The sequence below is a fragment of the Puma concolor genome, chromosome D1 (genome assembly GCF_028749965.1).
Source record: "Puma concolor isolate L17-30 chromosome D1, mPumCon1.1.hap2, whole genome shotgun sequence".
NCBI lineage: Eukaryota > Metazoa > Chordata > Mammalia > Carnivora > Felidae > Puma > Puma concolor.
The window spans coordinates 66,794,485-66,815,334 of NC_141676.1; the positions used below are offsets into that span (position 1 = coordinate 66,794,485).

A 20,850-nucleotide genomic window follows, 5' to 3' on the forward strand; every position below is an offset into this window, starting at 1 on the left:
AAAAAGAGTTGAAGGAAAAACCCTTGAACTCTTGTAGTAATCGTCCTGTCGGTGGTAGTGTGAGTATTGTTATTCTGTGGCTGCTATACGGGTATTAGAGGATAAAGCAAATAAGTAATTGTGTTGGTGTCATGGTCCTGTGACTTGGGCATGGGAAAAAGGAAAAAGAGATATAAGATTAATGAGGTTAAAGGGGCACCTGGATGGCTCAATTAAGCATCCAACTTCAGCTCATGTCATGATCTAATGGTTTGGGAGTCTGAGCCCCGCATCAGGCTCTGTGCTGATAGCTCAGAGCCTGGAGCCTGCTTCAGATTCTGTGTCTCCCTCTCTCTCTGTCCCTCCCCTGTTTGTACTCTGTCTCTCTCTCAAAAATAAACATTAAATTTTTTTAATTAAAAAAAGATTAATGAGGTTAAGTAAAATTTGTACAGTCCTGAATTATAAATGCAAGTATCAGTGTGAATAATTCATGATGGATTTTATCATTAAAAAATGTTCTACCTCTGTTCTCCTGGAAACCTGACAAAAGTGATATGTCAACCATGTTACCTGGCAACACAGCTTATGATAAAAGTGACCTTTTATCATCAGGTCAAATTCCATCTGGCCTGGGAATTGTACATATGAATTATACATATCTAGTGGGAAACCACAACTTTGGGCTTCCCGTAGTGTGGTGATTCCTCACTTGAAGAGACTCTGAAAGTCAGGTTTGTAGAGTTGTTACAAGAGAGACTGGCTCCTGTTGAGGCTTCTAGGCCAGGGCAGGCCCATCATGTGCCTGACATGAGTCTTTTTCCTCACCTGAACTGTCCGGAAGGCCCTGGACAGCTATGTGGACTGCTATTGAGGATTACTTCCACTGAAGAGTAATGCCTGATGCTGACCTACTATTAAGCTGTTATTTCCTGTTCTGAATCCTTCTAAATGAATGTCCTGCCAAGTATGGCCTATAGTAGTCTTGTGAATAAAAGTGCTTAGTGGAGCCTAAGAGACAACCCCCTGTGAGTGCTATAGAATTCAACACACACACACACACACACACACACACACACACACACACACACACATTAGTTCTGTCCACTGAAAAGCCTAAAAACAATGACCAGCTACTAGTACAGAAGATTCTTATCACTTTGGTTGTGGCCTCTAAATATAATTTGCCATTAATAATAAATGTGTGTCTTGAAAAAATGGCTAATTCCAGGTCCGGGGAAGGAAATGCGCTGGTTGTGCCTGGAACCCTTAAACCAGAAAGCAAGTGAGGTCATGTCAAAAGGACTCAGGAGACCATCTGAAGCAGCTCCACAGTTGGAACATTTGGACCTTCAATAATTACAATTGCAAGAGCCTAGAAAATACTGCATATATTTAAATCTCTAATAATACTAAAAATATAAAATTTCCGTAGTGACTTTTGGAAGATAATAGGGAACCAACTCATTATTTTAAAATTGGGAAATAAAAAAGAGACAATCAAATTTTTTTCTTAGCTGTCCTATGAGAACTGTACCTCAGAATATCAAATAGGAAGTATATTCGCTAAGAAAAAAAAACAAAAAAACTTGAATCTGATCAGGCCTCTAAATTTACCTACAGATCTGCAGGAAATACAGGTGATGGAGGAACATGTTAAATGACACTATAGTGGTGAAATAGCAAAATTCAGACATGGAAACTCTGGAGGATTAACATATGCTTTAACAAATAAATTCCAAGGCAGAAAAATGGAGGGATAACTAACATATAAAAGGAGAATTAAAAGACACAAAAATCGGGGTGCCAGGGTGGCTCAGTTAGTTGAACGTCTGACTTCGGTTCAGGTCATGACCTTGCGGTTCGTGAGTTTGAACCCCACATCAGGCTCTGTGCTGACAGCTCATAGCCTGGAGCCTGCTTCAGATTCTGTGTCTCCCTCTCTCTCTACCCCACCCTTGCTTATGCTCTGTCTCTCTCTCTTTCAAAACTTAATGAACATAAAACAATTTTTTTTTAAAGACACAAAAATCAATTAGAACATATGAGCCTTATTGGGATCTTTGATGTGGACAGTTTTTTTTTTTTAAATGTAGGAGTCAATCAAGGAGATCTGAACATTGTCTAAATTTCTGATGCTATTCAAGAACTGTTAATATGTTTTAGGTGTGAAAACGGCATTGTGGATAGGTTCTCTTTCTCAAAAAATCTTTTAAAGATATTCATTGAACTAATGAAAGATATATTAATAGAAGATCTGGAATTTGCTTCAAAATAATCTGAAGGGAAGGGCAGACAGAAAAGAGGGGGAACAGATAAGATTGACCGTAAGTTGATAATCATTGAAGCTGAGATGTGTTCATGGGAGTTCATTATACTGTTTTCTCTACTTTTGCTTATGTTTGAAATTTTCAAGAATAAAAAGGTTTTTTGTTTGTTTGTTTTTTTAAGCCAGTGCCTCTTTCATACTGAGTGGACTAATTATTTCCCATCAAACTTCCATTTAATTTCTTTAGACAGAATCCCAAGGAATAATGCTTTGGCTCAAGTTCTCAAGGGCTTTCTGTCAAATAGAAAGAAAGCCCAAGTCCTGAGACGGGTGCTTTCAAGTGCTTCATGACAGACATTCTCCAATGTGCAAGAAGGTTTTCAGGAATGGGCATAGAGTACTAGCTCATAGACAGGTGGATACTTAACCCAGCAGCCTGAAAGAAAAGTCCAGCAATTTGTTATAAAGCAGAACATTACAGCTGGACAAATACAGGGTTTGAAGTTGATCCTACATGCTGTGCAACCCTAGGCAAAGAGCTTCACCTTTCTGAGCCTTGGTTTCCTTGTATATAAATAACGAATCATCACGCATAAATTTTCTGATATGATTCCTGGCACATGTATGCTAGCTATAATGCTTACAGAAGTATTTACTTAGCTTATTGTTAACCATAATTTGTAACTTAACAATGTTTCTGAGATTCTCTACCCTGATTTCCAAAATTCAAGTCTTGCTAGAATATATAGTGATGTTCCTTTTTAGGAAGTAAACATTTTAACAGCCATATATTATTAACATTTTTCATCACCACAAGAGGAGTTTTTAACCATCAATTCCTTTTCTAATGGGTGTATTTGTCACAAAAGAAAATCATGGGTTGTTTTCTGCTTTTCCCTCATGCTAAACAGGTTCTACCCTCTTACAAGATGAAACAAAGTGCAGAATTTCCTTTAGTGGATTCTTTCTGAAATTAGAATTTTTCAAGTCAGCATGAATGTAAGAAGAGAAAAAATTACCCAAAGTCCATTTTTTTAGGCAATAAACAATTGCTTTAAAAACAAATTCTTTGTCAAGACATGTTTTACTTCTAGACCAGCAGTTTCCACAATCTTGTAACTAGATTTTTTTTAATGTTTAGCAGACCACATAAATCTCATGGCAGTCCACCTTCTTCCCTAGAGCCTTCATTGACAGAAAAATCAATCAGCAATATTTTCTACTTTACTTTTCTAAACCATCACCTTGGGATATGACCTATTTCATTTTCTCTTCAACCTCAGGAGAAACTGAATGTTGACTGCATGAATTATATAGCTGTAGACTATATTACTGGAAGATACCAGGCATAAGTATTATGTGATTATAAATTCTCTGATGGCCACAAACCAATTTCCCTCTTCATTAGTCCTTACTTACCCACTAGCACAGTGATGACCTTGTTGCTAGCATATTGTTCTATCTCCCGCAGCCACTCAGGAAGGCAACGGAAGGATTCCTCACAGGTTATGTCATAGGTGAGGATCAAGGCATTGGCGCTTCGGTAGTAACTCTGGGTAATGGACCGAAATCTCTCTTGACCTGCTGTGTCCCAGATCTGAAGCTGTAAAAACGTAAGAGAAAGATCAGGTTGGAGAAGCAGAAAAGAAAGTATTGCCTTGCTTTGGTTTAGAAATGGAAACACGTCACTCAACTTCATGGTTGCTTTCTGCCCTTAAAAAAAAAAAATGCACATTTTTTTTTTTTTAATGTGTTGGGTATGCCTGGTTAGGGAGAGGGGCTTGCTTTGTTTTTTTGTTTTAGGCTTTTCATTTGTTTTGTTACCCAAGAATTTCTTTTATCCTTTTAAAAAAAACTTACTGAGCATTTATTATGTGTCAAGCTCTAGGCATTTTACATGTAACAACTCGATGAAGTAGGTACTATTACCATATCCATTTCTCACACGAAGAAACTGAGGCACAGAGAGATTAAATAACTTGTTCAGGGTGTCACAGCCAGTATATTCCAGAGCCAATTTAAGCAGGCTTTGTGGTCCCAGAGTTCATGTTCTTGACCACAACAACATATTACAAACATCAGGATACAGGGCAGACTGTCATTCTATGATAGTTGGCACTTCAGTCAGCAACTGAAGCAGGAGAACATCCAACCTCAACCACCTTTCCCAGTTCAAAATTCAATGCATCTATTAAGATATTATCTTTGTTAATGAAAACAGAAACAGTGCCATGGCGGATAGAGAAAATAATTTCCCTCCACCCCTTTGAAGCACTGAGATCTTGGACAAGTCACTTAATCTCTGGGTTTCAGTAGTTTCTTTAGAAAAAGGAATCAGTAATATGCAAGCCTACTGAAAGTTCACATTTTCTAATAACAAAGAAGAGAGTAAACATCCCGTCTCCCTGGATTTCTCTGCACAGAGAAGGCTGCCAAGAGAACAGCTCTCTAGAACAATGCACAAGGCCTTGAGGAATAACATCAGCAATAGTAAGAATGTTCCCTTCTAAATGCATAAACCTTATCTCACAAAAGGCATTCACTCCCATTAAGAGAACATCATTTCCTCAGGGAACACCTTCTGGAATGTTCAGATTAGGTCAGGTTGCCCATACCCAACCTCCAATCCCCACATATTTCCTCCCACACCCCACCCTGTAATTCTTCCTCATGACGCCTGACACACTCAAATCATTTATTTGTAATAATAGGTTTTTAAAAAATGTTTGTTTATTTTTTCAGAGAGAGAGAGAGAGAGAGATACAGCATGATCAGGGAAGGGACAGAGATAGAGGGAGAGAGAATCCCAAGCAGGCTCCATGTCATCAGTGCAGAGCCCAATGAGGGGCTCGAACTCACAAACCATGACATTATGATCTGAGCTGAAATCAAGAATCAAACGCTTAACTGACTGAGCCACCCAGGCACCCCAAACATTCAAATATTTATTACAGGTCTCCTTTAATCTTTACAACAACCCAGTGAGGTAGGCAAGTTTATGCCTGCCCTCCACCTTTTAACTGGTTACTCACAAAGCTGGGGCTCGGACTCCAGACCTTCTCATTCCCAGGTGCGGACACATTCCACCACCATGCTGCCTTTGCCCCCAGAGACTGATTTAAATATACATCTGCATCCAGAGATGATGAGTCAGTTGGTGTCACCCTCTGTTCATACCAGTTTCCCTCAGGAGACTAATGAGGGACTGGCGGTCCCTGCCCCCAAACAGGGGCACAAGGCTCTCCTTTGATCTGAAGTCGCAGCTGCTTTTCATGATGTACATGAAAGTCTGTGTGCTGAAGGCAACCATACAGATGTTATGGCTTTTGCTGGGACAAAAGCTATTTCTCTGCTCTGCTTCAAACCTAGGGACATGGTTCCCCTCTGCCAGGATGTGTCTTAGAACAACAGACTATTATTTTAATGCTACAATGAGCCTTGAGAAACACTTGTTATTGAATTTAATACTGTCAATCATTAGATATCAGTATGTTCTCATGATTGGCACATCTTGAGAACAGCTTTGAGAGTTAAAAACCACTGAAATATTTTCTAGAATAGTGATTGTATGGCCTTGCCAAGATAATATGCTGCTTTCTCATAGGGGGCTGTCTGTTTCTAGCTTCAGAGTTGATTTTTAAGGATATCCATATTCCACTGCCTTCATCATTCAGTTCGGTTTCACTATTTTCTCTACAACTCATTTGTTCCTTTTCAGCATTTCTGCGTCATTAATATATGCCCGCTGCTATGATAGGTGCAGGGAGGATCTCAAGACAAATAAAACATAATGCCCAATCTCAAAGAGCAAACAGTCTACAGGGAGGACAAACCTAGAAAAGTAACCATAATAAAATAGGAGATGTCCTATTACAGAGGTGTCAGCAGGAGAGAGTGCCTCCTAGTTTTTGTCTCATGCTGTCAGTATGTTCTCAACAGTTCAGTCATGGGCTTTCTAACCACCTTCATGTCCAGCATGGGGCTACACTGTTCATCTCCACTCTTCTTTGCACTACTACTTATCTCTATTGTCTCACTGTTTCAATAATGTATTGTAGTCATAGGTGTGCCTCTTTTCTAGACTCAGTACTTTAAGGGCAAGGGCTGTCTCTTATTGAACCTTATACTCCAGTGTGCTTTCCTAACAGGGTACAAGGTACATGGTAGACACAATTAAATAATGGCTACCTGGATGAACAAAGGATTATGGAATCAAAAGAAAGGACTGATTAATGCTGCTTAAATGATTAGTAGGATATTAAGGAAGGTTTCACACATAAAATGTTTGAGCTAGCTGACTACGAGTTCCTACAGGGCAAAAATGCTTTACCTATTCTTGGTGCATATTATCTACTATACTACAGGATGGATATATGGATGAATGGATGTTCATTGGCTACTGACAATAGCCAAATTATGGAAAGAGTCCAAATGTCCATTGATGGATGAATGGATAAAGAAGATGTGGTGTGTGTATATATATATATATATATATATATATATATATATATATATATGCCGTGGAATATTACTTGGTGATCAAAAAGAATGAAATCTTCAGGCCTCTGGGTGGCTCAGTCGGTTGAGTGTCTGACTTTGGCTCAGGTCATGATCTAGCAGTTCACACGTCAGGCTGTGTCCTGACAGCTCAGAGCCTGGAGCCTGCTTCGGATTCTGTCTCCCTCTCTCTCTGCCCCTTCCCCACTTGCACTGTCTCTCTCTCAAAAATAAATAAACATTAAAAAAAAAAAATGAAAACTTGCCATTTGCAACAATGTGGATGGAACTAGAGTGTATTATTCTAAGCAAAGTAAGTCAGTCAGAGAAAGACAAATATCATATGATTTCACTCATATGTTGAATTTAAGAAACAAAACAGATGAACATAGGGGAAGGGAAGCAAAAATAAGATGAAAACAGAGAGGGAGACAAATCATAAGAGACTCTTAAATATAGAGAACAAACTGAGGGTTGCTGGTGAGGTGTTAGGTTGGGGGATGGGCTAAATGGGCGATGGGCATTAAGGAGGGCATTTGTTGGGATGAGCACTGGGGGTCATATGTAAGTGATGAATCACTAAATTCTACTCCAGAAATCATTATTATACTATATGTTAACTAACTTGGACTTAAATAAAATTAAAAAACAAAAGACTTTCTTATCTATGTAATATATACCTGACACAAAGATAGTAACTCTTCTATTTATATTATAATTAATCTCCTAAAGTTAAAATGTTGTAGTCTGAGCTTAAAGCTTTGTTTGTTACTCATTTATTTATGATAGACTGATAAAAAAAAGGATAGGAGAAAATTCTACATCTGTTTTCATCCCATTTTCTACTCAAGGTCATTTGCAAAATGCAGACCTCTCTTTCTTTCTTTCCTTCCTTCCTTCCTTCCTTCCTTCCTTCCTTCCTTCCTTCCTTCCTTCCTTCCTTTCTTTCTTTCTTTCTTTCTTTCTTTCTTTCTATGTATTTGTTTTTGAGGGAGAACATGTGTGTATGCTAGCAGGGAAAGGGCAGAGAGGATCCAAAGAGGGCTCTGCACTGATAGTAGCAAGCCTGATGTGGGGCTTGAATTCACAAACCGTGAGATCATGACCTGAGCCCAAATGAGATGCTCAGCCAAGTTACCCAGGTGCAGACCACTTTAAGGAAGGGCCTCAACTTTGCCTTTACTGACTTGGCACTAAGGCTTAACAGCCACAAGAATTTTTCTAATACCTTTGATTTCCTGCCTTCAGTCCTGGAGGCTATCCTAGAAGGAATGAGCCTTAATAGGGGAGGCTGAGGCGGGGTGATGGAAAGTCAGGAAAGAGACCTAGGTTGTGGTGCTGCCCTGGCACTCACCAGGCAGGTGATCCTGCACAAACTACCCGTAGATTCTCTTTTCCACTGACTTACGAGGTTCTAAGAAAGCCTTCACACTACCTGCAAAACGACACTTAAACATCACCAAGAAGAGGTATTCGGTAAACATTAAAGAACAAGGATAACAGTAAGACAAAAACTCTTTCCCTAGGGAAGTTTGGGCAGCTCTTCCTTCTTCTACTGAAAGACTGAAGAAGTTGCTCCTCATGTATCCCCGTGTTATTTTTTTTTTTTGTATCCATGTGTTAATGAGGCCCTTGGATTAATGTGGTTGAAGAAGGTCATTTATTTTATTATTTTTATTTTTGTTTTGAGAGTGTGCATGCACACACCAGCAAGGAAAAGAAGGGAAAGATGAAGGGAGAGGGAGAGAAGGAATCTTAAGCAGGCTCCATGCCCAGTGCAGAGCCCAATGCAGGGCCCAATGTCACTACTGTGAGCTGAAATCAAGAGTTGAATACCCAACCAACTGAGCCACCAGGCACCACTCTCAGAGCATTATTTTAGATCTTGATTCTATATAAATGGCTAGAAAAAAACTCAAACAAATTAATTAGGACTGCATTTGGAAGATTAAATCTCTTACTGTTTATTTTTTTATTTTAATGTTTATTTTTGAGATACAGAGAGAGACAGAGTGCAAGTGGGGGAGGGGCAGAGAGAGAGAGAGACACACACACAGATTCTGAAGCAGGCTCTAGGCTCTGAGCTGTCAGCACAGAGCCCGATGCATGGGTCAAACTCACCAATGGTGAGATCATAAACTGAGCTGAAGTCAGATGCTTAACCAACCGAGCCACCCAGGTGCCCCCAACTCTTACTGTTTAAAGGTGAAGTTCTAGGGGCCAGGAGAGGTAACAGGATAGGAACTATGCCATGGATACAGAGATGAGTAAGACACAAACCTCGTTCTTGGGGAGCCTGTGGTCTCATGGTAGAGTTAGATGTTATGAAAAGATGGATTTTAGCTGAGTATAATAAGCACGTAACAATGAGCTTATGGTTTGTAGAAAATGGAATAAATGCAATACCTAAACCTGGGGATTCAGAAAAAAAAAAAAAGCCTGTTCTTTAACAGTGGGGATCACAGTGGGGAAATGAATATTCACCCCTATTCATTCCCAGGGCTTGGCACATAGCATTTGTGGTCAAAGGAATGAATTCACACATTTATGTGTATATGAATAGGAAACCCAAACATCTGGAAGTAAAATGCTTGAAACACTAGTTATCCTTACTCAACTCCTAGGGGTGGCCATCACCTCCACTCGGCTGGAATAGTACTTAAAATTGGCTCTTCTGCCAATACTCCCTGGACACACACTCTTGTCTCCTTCCTACTCGCACACCCTAGCTCCTTCTCCCCACCCCAATGCACTGCTTTTCTGAGCTTTCTGGTTGGCATTTACATGGGTTTCACACCCTGCTTTGTTTTCCAGCGCCCCCAGTTCTCCATTCACTATTGTATTTGATGTGGACGCCTCTGCCTAAGGAACCACTTTGAGGAGTCAGGGCTGGAAGAGAAGTGGGATAGCTCTGCCCCCCCTCAGGAACCTCACCCTAAACACTTCACTGTGTATCTCTGAAATGCTGCAAGAGCACCCTGGAGCTTCTCTGCCCTTCCCGAGGCATTTGAAGGCAGGAGTGCAGGTATATATGGGAGAAGGATGCAAGAGACATGGATTCAAACTTGGGATGCTTAAGTGAGATCTAGTTGGAATTCTGATGCCGCAGTTTTCATTTGGCTGTTTATGGGTCACTGCTTCTCACCATGGGACTCAGCTCTGAAAGATGTGACAGTGGAATTTCACTAACTCTGAGGGGCAGGTAGAGCACAGAGCCAACCATCAGCCTCTCTACCCTCTTTCCATATAATTCAATGTTATTCCACATTTCTTCCCATCACCTTCCTCCTTTCCTTGCTTCAAGGTGACAGGCCTATTGTGCCTTCATCCCCCTCTTTTTGCATAGCAGAGGAGACCCCAGGGAGGCAGTGGATCACCGGCTTGCAAAAGTAGTTCAGATCGCCTACCTCCCTTCCTTCCTGTGTAGCCATGGATAAGTTGCTCAATCTCTCTGAAACCTATAAAAGGAAGGTAATTTGCCACTTACCTCACAGGGGTTACGGTAAGAACTAAGTTAAATATGAATGTTAGGTCAATAATATGACTGACATATTAGGTCAATAAACACTACCTCCCTTCTCCTGGTTACTAGACATACCATGGTTCTTACAGGTACCCAACAGTCCGGAAGGCCACAGAGAGGAAAAGGGAGATAGTGGATCCTTCCTGGACCCCTCACTTAGAATTTCTCCCCTGTTACAAATAGGGTTATGGTGGGAGACACAATAACTCCAATAAGTGATGCATATGACCGAATGACCCATAACCAAAGTGGGAATCAGCAGGCTCTTTCATGGGGCTGCTGTTCTTAAGAATAAACACAACATCTACAAAGGGAATAGAAGAACTCTGTTTAGAAATAAGTTTCCATGGCTGAGTATATTATTTTCAATGAGGGATTTGATTAGGAGATTTAATAAATGTTATGAAAACACTACTTCCTCTCACATAGCACAATGAAATCCTGATTGAACACTTAGCATCTTACCTTTACTTTTTCACCATTAATCTCCACTGTCTTAATCATAAAATCAACTCCAATCGTGGCTCCTTGCCCTGGAGGGAAAAGACCCTAAAGAGGAAATAAAGGAAAATAATTAAGCAAATCTTTCAACTAAATGAAATGTTCTCCCCTCTCCCCGCTCGCTATCCATCACCAGCCCCTTCCTTTGGCTGAGTTAACTGGAAGAAAAGAGAACTCTGGTTAGTGTCAGGGGAGCCTTGTTTAATTTGATTTTGTATGTATGTATGAGGGGAGGAGGAAGGAGGGAGAAGGTGGAGAGAGGAATGCTAAAAGAACAAAGAAACTGAAAGGGGGATGCAAAAGGGGGAGAAAGAGGGGTGAAGGGAGAGAACGGAGAAGTGGTGGGGGCCCTGATTTCAAAGACTGAAGCAAAAGTCAGACACAAGGGTAAGACCGAGGAGCATGAAGCCATCAGGATGAGATCAGGATTGTTGGAAGAGGGGCAAAAAGGATAGTGCTCCCAAAGAGGTAAATTCCAGGAAGATTAAAACTGGTTATTGGTCTAGGGCATGGACAGTCACGGGGGTGGACAAGCAACATGAAAAAGCAAACAGGAACTCACTACAAGAAACATGAACGAGATAGTGAAGCTTTTGGATTTCCCTCTGCCCTGAGGGTGATAACAATTTCCCTTAGTGCATTGTACCACACATATAGAATTCCATGAGATCAGGGCCCATGACACTTGGAAGATAATCACAGAAAATAAAATTCAGGGAGAAAGTGTAGTAGGAAGAACATTAAACTGGGAGCCCGGAGGTTCTCTGTGTGGTCCTAGGCAAACGAGTCCCCTTCTCTGGGTCTTAAATTCAGTGGGTTTGAGGCTGATGCAAGCATTTCAAAAGAAAACAAAGCAAAAAAAAAAAAAAAAAAAAAAAAAAAAAAAAAAAAAAGCGGTACCTCAAACTGAAAGGTGAACTAAAAAGATACCATTTTAGCGAAATTACACGTACAATGTGCGTTACTGGTATACAATATTTCCTAGAGGCTCAGGGAGGGACCTGGAGGTGGGAAGGAATTCTATTAAGGAAGAGCTCTGCACCTAGTCCCATTCCCTCTCCACTTCTATTCCAGAATTGCCAGAAATTAAAGTAAAATGGACTTTATTAGCTCTGGCAGCTAAGATTGGGGCATCTTTAATTAAGTCTATTCCCTAACAGGAGAGTTCTTTAATTAAAGTTTGAACTTAGAAGACTGAGCTTCAAACCCATAGAAAATATTCCACTGCATGTCTGCAAAAGATGTAAATATAAACATTCATAACTTTACTTACAAATATTGAATCAATTTTCTTCTATTTTAGTTTGGCTCAAACACAAGGCTGCCAAGCTTCGAGTTTATCACTCCAGCTGTTTTGCTGTCTAATAAATGCCAAAAAAATAAAGCAGATCCTTCCCAGCATCTCCCCCATCATTTTGTTCCCCAATTCCTCATGCCTCAAAAACAGCTGAATCCAATTCATTTTAACTGCCTACCAAATAACAAAACCAAACATAATCCTCTCTAGGGAATGTTACTTTTGGGAGGAGTTAAGGGTCTGGGGCATGGGGTGGGTGTAAAAAGTAGAGAGAAAAGAAAGGGGTAGTTGTGCTTATTGGTAAAAATTAATGTTCAAAAATGGAAGCATTTTACCTTTAATGACAAAGTTTAAAGACAAAAGCCATATTCCTATGGTCTCAGAGGTTAGGACACAGAAAATAAAAACGACCAGGCTGAGAAGCAGGAGACCTGGGTTCTAATCCTATCGTTGCCACTAACATGACGTATGATGCTAAGAGGTCCTTTGTCCCTGTAGACCTCAGTTTTTCATCTGTGTTATGAGAGGAATAGGCTGAATAATCTCTAAGGGATATTTCAGTAATAAAACAAGGTCAAAGGAAATTTTGATAAAGGTACTAAAAACTCTTCTACAACTCTGCAGTCTTGTCCTCCTGCCAAAGCAGAAAAGATTACCGTTAGGCGGAAGTAAAACCAGTTGGAGTTTCCAGTATAACGCCACAGCGGCTGACTAAGCCCAGATGCCTGGTAGCTTCTTACTTTTGATTTCACCGGGCCCAGACTTAGTAAAAAGCATGAGTTCTATTCCGTGTTCATTTACCATGGGAAAATCCCTGGCATTTCCAAAGGTGATTATGCCCTAAAGCCGTCTGTGTTATCCAATCTGTCTCTCCAGTTCTGCAGAGAACCACAGACTGTCAGAGCTGGAAGTGGCCTCAGAGATCACCAGGTCCCTTACGTGTGGCAGGGAGGCCCAGCAGGGGAGGTAACTTATCCAGGCCCACAGGATGGGCCAGCGCAGAGTGGGGACTAGGACCCGAGTCTCCACACTCAAGCTGGTGCTCTTTCCAGGGCATCCAGCTGTCCTATGCCTTAGCACAGCTAGTCTCAGCTTTCCCAACTGGCATTTTATGAAAAAATGCAAGATGCCTGCATCATAATCCTGAAAAGGATGCCGTTCATATTTTTTCAAGGAAAATACAAAAGAAGGCCAACTTCAGAATGATTTCTCACTCATTTCTGTACAAAAACAGGCATATAATCTCTGGCAGTAATTCTCAAAAGGGCAGCAGCCCTGATGGGAACTTGTACTTAGATCATACGATAAGGACTCAATCCAGAGGGAACATTTAATTTCGTTCAAATAGTCCTTCACTGTTCTCATTTCACTCCCATTTAATAGACTTCAAAACATCAGCATATTTGGTTCTAAACCAAAATGACTCACTCACTTGCCTAGGAGGATATGAGAGGGCATAGGCAAGGGATTGATTGGCTTAATTTGTATTTGAGTTTTTAAAAAATTAATATTTAGGGGCTCCTGGGTGGCACAGTCAGTTAAACATCCGACTCTTGATCACGGTTCAGGTCATGATCTCACAGTTTGTAAGTTCAAGCCCTGCATCGGGCTCTGCACTGATGGTGTGGAGCCTGCTTGGGATTCTGTCTCTCCTTCTCTCTGCCCCTCCCCTGCTCATGCGTGCACACTCTCTCTCAAAAAATAAATAAATAAATAAATAAATAAATAAAAAGAAAAAAATGTTTAATTAGTATTTAGGTTTAGTCTGAGGTCCAGATTCATTTGGTTAACACGTTTAGATTCTTAAGTGATAATCTATTTTTAATCTAATAATCTGTTTTGAATAGCACACCAAAAGCAAAACCACTTGCCCCTTTCACAAAGGAAGCAACAAGAGTGTGGGGAGGACTGATTGGTGCACCCAGAGAGCCATGCTCCCCTGAGATGGTTTCCAAAACTCTGACCTAGGCTACAAGAGCTGGTGCACAAAGGTCACATTAAGAACCAGCAGCCAAGAAGCCGGCACTGGGACCGCTCACCCATCCTCTTAGGCTGGGCTGAGAAACCCAACTCTGGACTTCCAAGTTCTCTTACCTGAGTGAATCGTCGGACTAGGCACGTCTTCCCCACACCAGCATTGCCAATTAAAACAATTTTAAACAGGAAATCATAATCTTCCATACTCATTTACACAGCTGCAAGGCAAACACAGGCAAGAGTGAGATGAGGCCTGGTCAGACTTGCCCACAGAGCTCAAGCTGCGCCAGGCTCGTCTCCTCGGGAACAAGGGATCTGACTCATTCGAAGAGCAATTTAATGCTCTTCAGTTTAACGGTGATCTTGCCAGTGAGACAGGAACACAGGTGTCTGGTCACAGATGAACTTTACTCCTTCGCGGTTACCTCATGCCACAGAGCGGAAATGATACCAATGGCCTTTCACCTGGTAACCTTTATTCTGCTAAGTTGTCAGGTCACAGGTCACTCATGTAGCAAGATCTGTTTTCTTTCAGCATGGAAAGGAGATTACAAACCCATGTGCAGATGAGCTGGGAGTGCAAGGAAGCAGGGACAAAAGAGAGCCCATCCAAAGCTTCTAGGTGGTTTATGCACATGCGGTATGTGCCTCTGGGAAGAATGCCAAGTGACTGGGAGACTGAATGAAGGGAAGGAACTAGGAACAAACCTCTCAGTCCCCGGTAAGTCCTGGATGTCTTGGAGTCTTAACCGAGGGAGTTATCGCCATCTTCCCCTGCCACCACCGCAGAGCCTCCTGCCAGCCAGGCTGACACCGCAGTACCTTCCAAGGTGCCTGGCTCCTCATTCCTATGGGCTGTGGCACGTGTCACTCCCTCTGCCCGGAATCCCCTCCCTCCTGCCCTTTCTGTGCCACCAAGTCAATCCTGTAAAGCTCAATGCAAGCATCTCTTTCTCTCTGAATTTTTTGCTGCTCTCCTCCAAATAAATTGAAACATTTTCATCATCCCTCTGTCCTAAAACTAAGTGTCTGCTTCATCCTTGAGGGAAGGGATTATATCTTTTGGCTCTATTTCCTAGCCCATGCATGGGACAGTTATATTTAGTAAATGTCTACTCTGTAGAATTAAAAAGTTAATTAGTAGGCCTAATGCTTGAGTGTAGGCCTTAATTTCTCCAACTGTGCTGAAAAGAATACTACATGCTGTGTCTACTTCAGAGGACAGTTGTAAAGATTTTTTTTTTTAACTGTACAGAAGAGTCTTGGTATCCACAAAGCTCTATCCTGGTGAAAACCATTATAATCTATTGGGTACCTACTATAGCACTGGGCTAACTATGGTAGGAAACAGAGATGAGACAGGCTCTGCCATGGAGACTAGTGTGAGAAAAGTCAAACAACAACCACAAAGTCAAATATATTTCAAACCAGCAGTGAAGCTCATTTCATAAGGTGCAGGAAGAGCAGGCCTGGTGGACTCCGGAAGAAGAGGAAAAGGACACCCATTGAGCCCATGAGGGGAAGGGTGCTTGGGAGAGCTGAAGAAAGCCTCAGGATCATGCCTACCAGCAGAGCTGAAGCTCAAATGGCTACGGGGCTGCAGGGTCGAAAGAGAGGCCACGCCACTGAGACTTGTCAAGTAGCTAGGGGGAGGAGATTCCCTATGTGCAGAGATGATTTCTATGTGGGTCTTAACTCATCCTTGGAAAGATGACCGACAACCAGGCCAACATGCATATGGCAGCTCATGGGGTTTTCTCTCAGTTCACCGGGCCTGTGAAGGAAAAACGCTTCTCTGTCAAGGGTCCCCCGTTGTGGAATTCGCTAATATGCCAGGCACTATTCTTGGCATTTTAGATGTATTTTCATTTGTCTTTACAAGTCTCTGAGGCTGGCATTTATTAATGTTACCTATTTTACAGGTGACTAAACTGAGGGTAGTCTGAAGTCATAAAGCTAATAGCCAGAGTTCAAGTTCAGAAGGCATAGGTTGCCATCAAAAGAACTCTAGCTTTGGAGCCAGAGAGAACTAGGTTCAAATCCTGGCTCTACTATCTTCTAAGTCTATGCCTCTGGATAAGTGAAAATTTTTTGGAGCCTCAACTTCCCCATTAACAAAATGGGGCTAATAACACCTATATCACAGAGTTGTAATGCTTGAAGGAATTCATGGAAATCCCTGAGGATAGAATTTGGCTCTTTAGTCATCCAAACTCCTCAATATAACAACTGTTTTCCATGGTCTGGCTTCTGCCTTCATTGCCAACTGACAACTCTCTTTTTTTATCTAAAGAGAGAGAGCAGGAGACAGGGGGGAAGGGCAGAGAGAGAGGGAGAGAGAGAATCCCAAGCAGGCTCTGCACTGTCAATGCGGAGCCCAATGCGGGGCTCGAACTCACAAACCATGAGCTCGTGACCTGAGCCAAAGTCAGACGCTTAACCGACTGAGCCACCCAGGCGTCCTTATTCTTGGGATTTTATGTTGTATCATTGTTAATGATAATAGTCGTTGACACTTATTTGTACTTATGACGTGCCAGGTACTCTTCCATGTGTACGTACTCATTTAATCCCCACAACAATCCTATGAGGTGTTTTTATTATCATCCCCAGCTTACAGAGGAGGGAACAGAGGCATAGAGAGGTTATCCTGAAGTCACACAACTAGTGGGTCTTAGGACCAGGATTCATACCCTGATCCATCTGACTCCAAAGCCTGGCTCCTCTTGAAGTAGGATGCTGCTGTCCCCTGCCCTGTGGTAGACAGCACTGCTGGACCTGTCCTAATGGCTGGAGGCTCAGCTGAATGGAACCCCTCAATGCCTGTGAGCTGCAATATTCTAGAATCTCCCTCCTCTCGAAGCAGCACAGCCACATTGATAGGGCCACACACTGATTCCGGATCACACAAGCACAACTCTTCACAGTGTCCTCTGACCCCAGGTCTCTTTGAGGAGCTGGACCCTGACTTTCCCCCAAATACCACTCCCACAATTCATTCATCCATGTAACTAAGTATTGGGCATGGGGCAATAAACAGGAACACTACTCAGATGAACCCGCAAAACCCCAAACATCATAATCACCACAGTAGCTCTACATAAATGGATATGTGAATAAGATTCACAGGAAAAATAGATGAGGAAAAGAAAAAAATGCATTTAAAAAAGACACAGTTAAATGAGGTATACTATGAAAAGAAAAAAAAATTCTAAAGCAATGTGATCTTGGCAACATAAACCATTTATCAAAGTGACCTTAAAAAAACACACACACACTGTATTCTCCATTGCACATCAGTACATTTTTCCCCTCACCCTTCTGGGCTCAGTATAACAGATAAAGTCAAGGCTTCTGGTAAACAGTGGCTTGATTCCCTCTCCCAGCCCTGCTCCAGAAAATGATAGTTTGGGGGACTTGTCCTTGTTCAAAAACCACATGTCTCATTCAAGTCCTTTTCGCTTTCAGGGTCTCAACCTTGAACTGTAAACCGAGGGGGTTGGGTGAGGAGGCACCACAGCCCTTCTGAGGACAGCGTGTGCTGCCATTCTCTCATACCAAAGAGGCAGCATGGGTAATGACATCAAGAGACGTGGGTCTGCTAAAGAGCTGTGTAAAGTCTCCTCATCCATAAAATGGGGATAACAGAATCTATTATCACTGAGTTGCTTGAGAGGCAAATAAGATAATGCATGGAAAGTGACATTTAAAAAAATATAATAATCAAATGTCATATGACTAGAGCTATATATGACAAGCATTACATATACTGATTGCAGAAAATACAGCCAAACAAAAAGGAAGAGAAAATCACTTATAATCTCTTTCCCTAACCACATCCCTGCCTGGGGATAATTATAGTTAACATTTTGGTATACATCCTTCTAGTTTTTTTGTTTATATACACTGACCTATACATTTATAGATTTTTAAATGTATAGATTTTAAAAACAAAAGCGATTATAACATTAGGCAGAATTTTTTGTTTTCTATAGAGTGGTATTTTCCCCAAACCCAAAATCAGAACACATGGTCTACAAACAAAACTGATTACCAAAGACTCTCAGCATTCATTCAACATTTATTCCCATGACCCTAAATACTCAAGTAAGGGGTGGCAGGAGGATAGCTTCACAGTGACAAAACTTTGAGAAATACTAAATACTATGACTCAATCTTGAAGATTTAAAAGATTCTAGGGGTGCCTGGGTGGCTCAGTCGGTTAAGTGTCCAACTCTTGGTTTCAGCTCAGGTCATGATCTCATGGTTCATGACTTCAAGCCCCACATTGGGCTCTGCACTGACAGCATGGGATCTGCTTGGGATTCTCTCTCTCCCTCTCTTTGCCCCTCCCCATCCCTCCCTCTCTCTCTTTTTCTCCCACAAATAAACTTAAAACAAATTATTTAAAAGGTTCTAAAAATTCCCATAATGACCCAGGATTTACCATATGTGATTGTAGCTGAGAGTTCTTTTCTCATCCAACACCTTTTAACAAAAAAAAAAATTCCACACTACTAGGGCTCCATGAAGCATCAGTGAAGTAAATGTTATTTTATAGCACCTGAAATCAGGGCTGCCACCCAGGTAGGGCTGCTACATGAAAAAATAAATAAATAAAGGGAAAGGGAAAGGGAAAGGGAAAGGGAAAGGGAAAGGGAAAGGGAAAGGGAAAGGGAAAGGGAAAGGGAAAGGGAAAGGGAAAGGGAAAGGAAGGGAGGGGAGGGGAGGGGAGGGAGGGGAGGGAGGGGAGGGGAGGGGAGGTAAGGGAAGGGCAGGCCCAGATAAATTTCAATTTCAGATAGCAACAAATAAATTTTAACACAAGTTTGTTCCAAATATTGCATGGGACATACTTCTACTAAAAAGTTATTAGCTGTTTATCTGAAATTCAAATTTACTGGGCAATACTACCCAGAGAAAACTTGAGTAGTCAGATCTAGTAGAAACAGAGGCCCCAAACATAATATCATGTGTACCCAGAAGCTGTGGAGGGCGATTGACAAGGCATCAGAAACAAGATAAGCCTGATGAATCCAAAACAACAAACGGAGGAATAAAAAAGGGCAACAAGTAACATTTGAAGGTATTACTGAGCTTGGGTATTTTATAATCTGAGTCATACTCCAGGGACCAGGTTCAGACTGGCACACAGAGTTCTGCAGGTGAGTCTCCCCCTTCTGGACAATCCCAGGGCACAGTGGACCTTTTTCTAAGTACATTTCCATATGTACGCCTGCCTGGTCCAGGGAGCTGTGCTCTACACATCTACTGCCCCTAGTATCCTTTTTTTTTTTAAAAAAAAATTTTTTTTTCAACGTTTATTTATTTTTGGGACAGAGAGAGACAGAGCATGAACGGGGGAGGGGCAGAGAGAGAGGGAGACACAGAATCTGAAACAGGCTCCAGGCTCTGAGCCGTCAGCCCAGAGCCTGACGCGGGGCTCGAACTCACGGAGCGCGAGATCGTGACCTGGCTGAAGTCGGACGCTTAACCGACTGCGCCACCCAGGCACCCCTGCCCCTAGTATCCTTAAGGACAAGGACCATGCTTCAATAAGACACTCACGTCAGCATATCCTAGTGCCATGTTCAAGTAGACACTGGGTTGCAAGCATTTGATCTTTCACTCTGACAAGGTTCTGTCTCAGGAAGCTCGTTAGTGCTTAATTACTAGAAGGCAATTACTAAACATTACTATAATCAACTGCTGCAAGCCTACTTGCTTTACATAAGCTGCTAATTTCATGTTATTGCAAGTTATCATTCTCCTTGGCCAGAGATGTCAAACACCCACCTGTGCCATGGCTGCTCCTCACGCACCCGACCATAATCTCCAGTGTTCTGACGTGGCCCTTTACAGTTTACAACATGCTTTCACAGACATGATCTAATCTGCACCTGCCAACAATCTCATGAGCTGGTTCTTATCATTCGTTATGCAAGTGAGGAAACTGATGGTTTAGGTAATAAAGTGTCACCCTAAGTCACACACTAGTGATTTGCAAGGTGGCCTCTATATCCTAGTCACCTAGGATATAAGGATTTTACATTCTATCATTGTTAATAATAGTAATAGCTGAAACTTAATTCAATGCTTATTATGTGCCAAATACTCTTCTACATGTACATACTCATTTAATCCTCACAACAACCCTAGGAGGTAGGTACTATTATCATTACCCCCAGCTTACAGAAGAGGAAACTCTAAGCCTCCACCAAAATTACACAGCTAATGAGTAAAACTGCCAGGATTCAAAACCCACGTCTTTCTGGGAAAAAATTAAGTTGGAACTCTATCTCATTCCTTATACTAAAATAAATTCCAGATGGATTAAAGATTTAGATTTTGAAAAATGAAAACATAAGAGTACTAAAAGAAAGCATGGTCTATATAAAATCTTAAAGTGGGGAAGGCTTTCTAAGAATTACTCAAAATCAAGGCCATAAAATAAATAGATTGACCAATTTGACTAAATAAATAAAAAAAAATTCTGCATGGCATGGGGTGCCTGGGTGTCTCAGTTGGTTAAGCATTGACTCTTGATTTCAGTTCAGGTCATGATCCCTGGGTTGTGGGACTGAGCCCTGCTTCCAGCCGCGTGCTGAATATGGGGCTTGCTCTGTGATTGTCTCTCTCTCTCCCTTTGCTCCTCTCCCCCAACTTGTGCACACACACTCTCTCTCTAAAAAAAAAAAAAAAAAAAATGCTGCATGGCAGAATAAAAGATGAACTGATTAAGATATCTGAAGTACATATAACTAAGGGCTAATTTCCTTAAATGCTTAAAGAGATCCTATGAATCAA

At 41.5% G+C, this 20,850-nt stretch overlaps 1 protein-coding gene across 4 annotated transcripts in view; it reads right to left on the reverse strand.

The window, feature by feature from the left end:
- RAB30 (RAB30, member RAS oncogene family) overlaps positions 1 to 20,850 on the reverse strand; it is an 83,720-nt gene that overhangs the window by 10,213 nt on the left and 52,657 nt on the right. For 3 of the 4 annotated variants that reach the window (XM_086678444.1, XM_086678445.1, XM_086678446.1), the window contains exons 2-4: positions 14,161 to 14,261; positions 10,734 to 10,817; positions 3,668 to 3,851 (exon numbers count right to left, since the gene is read on the reverse strand). In XM_086678444.1, coding sequence (XP_086534570.1) covers positions 3,668 to 3,851; positions 10,734 to 10,817; positions 14,161 to 14,253 — 361 coding nt within the window. In that variant the 5' untranslated portion in view covers positions 14,254 to 14,261. Of the gene's footprint in view, positions 1 to 3,667; positions 3,852 to 10,733; positions 10,818 to 14,160; positions 16,253 to 20,850 lie in introns of those variants that run through there. The other variant, XM_025929036.2, reaches the window with a different exon arrangement.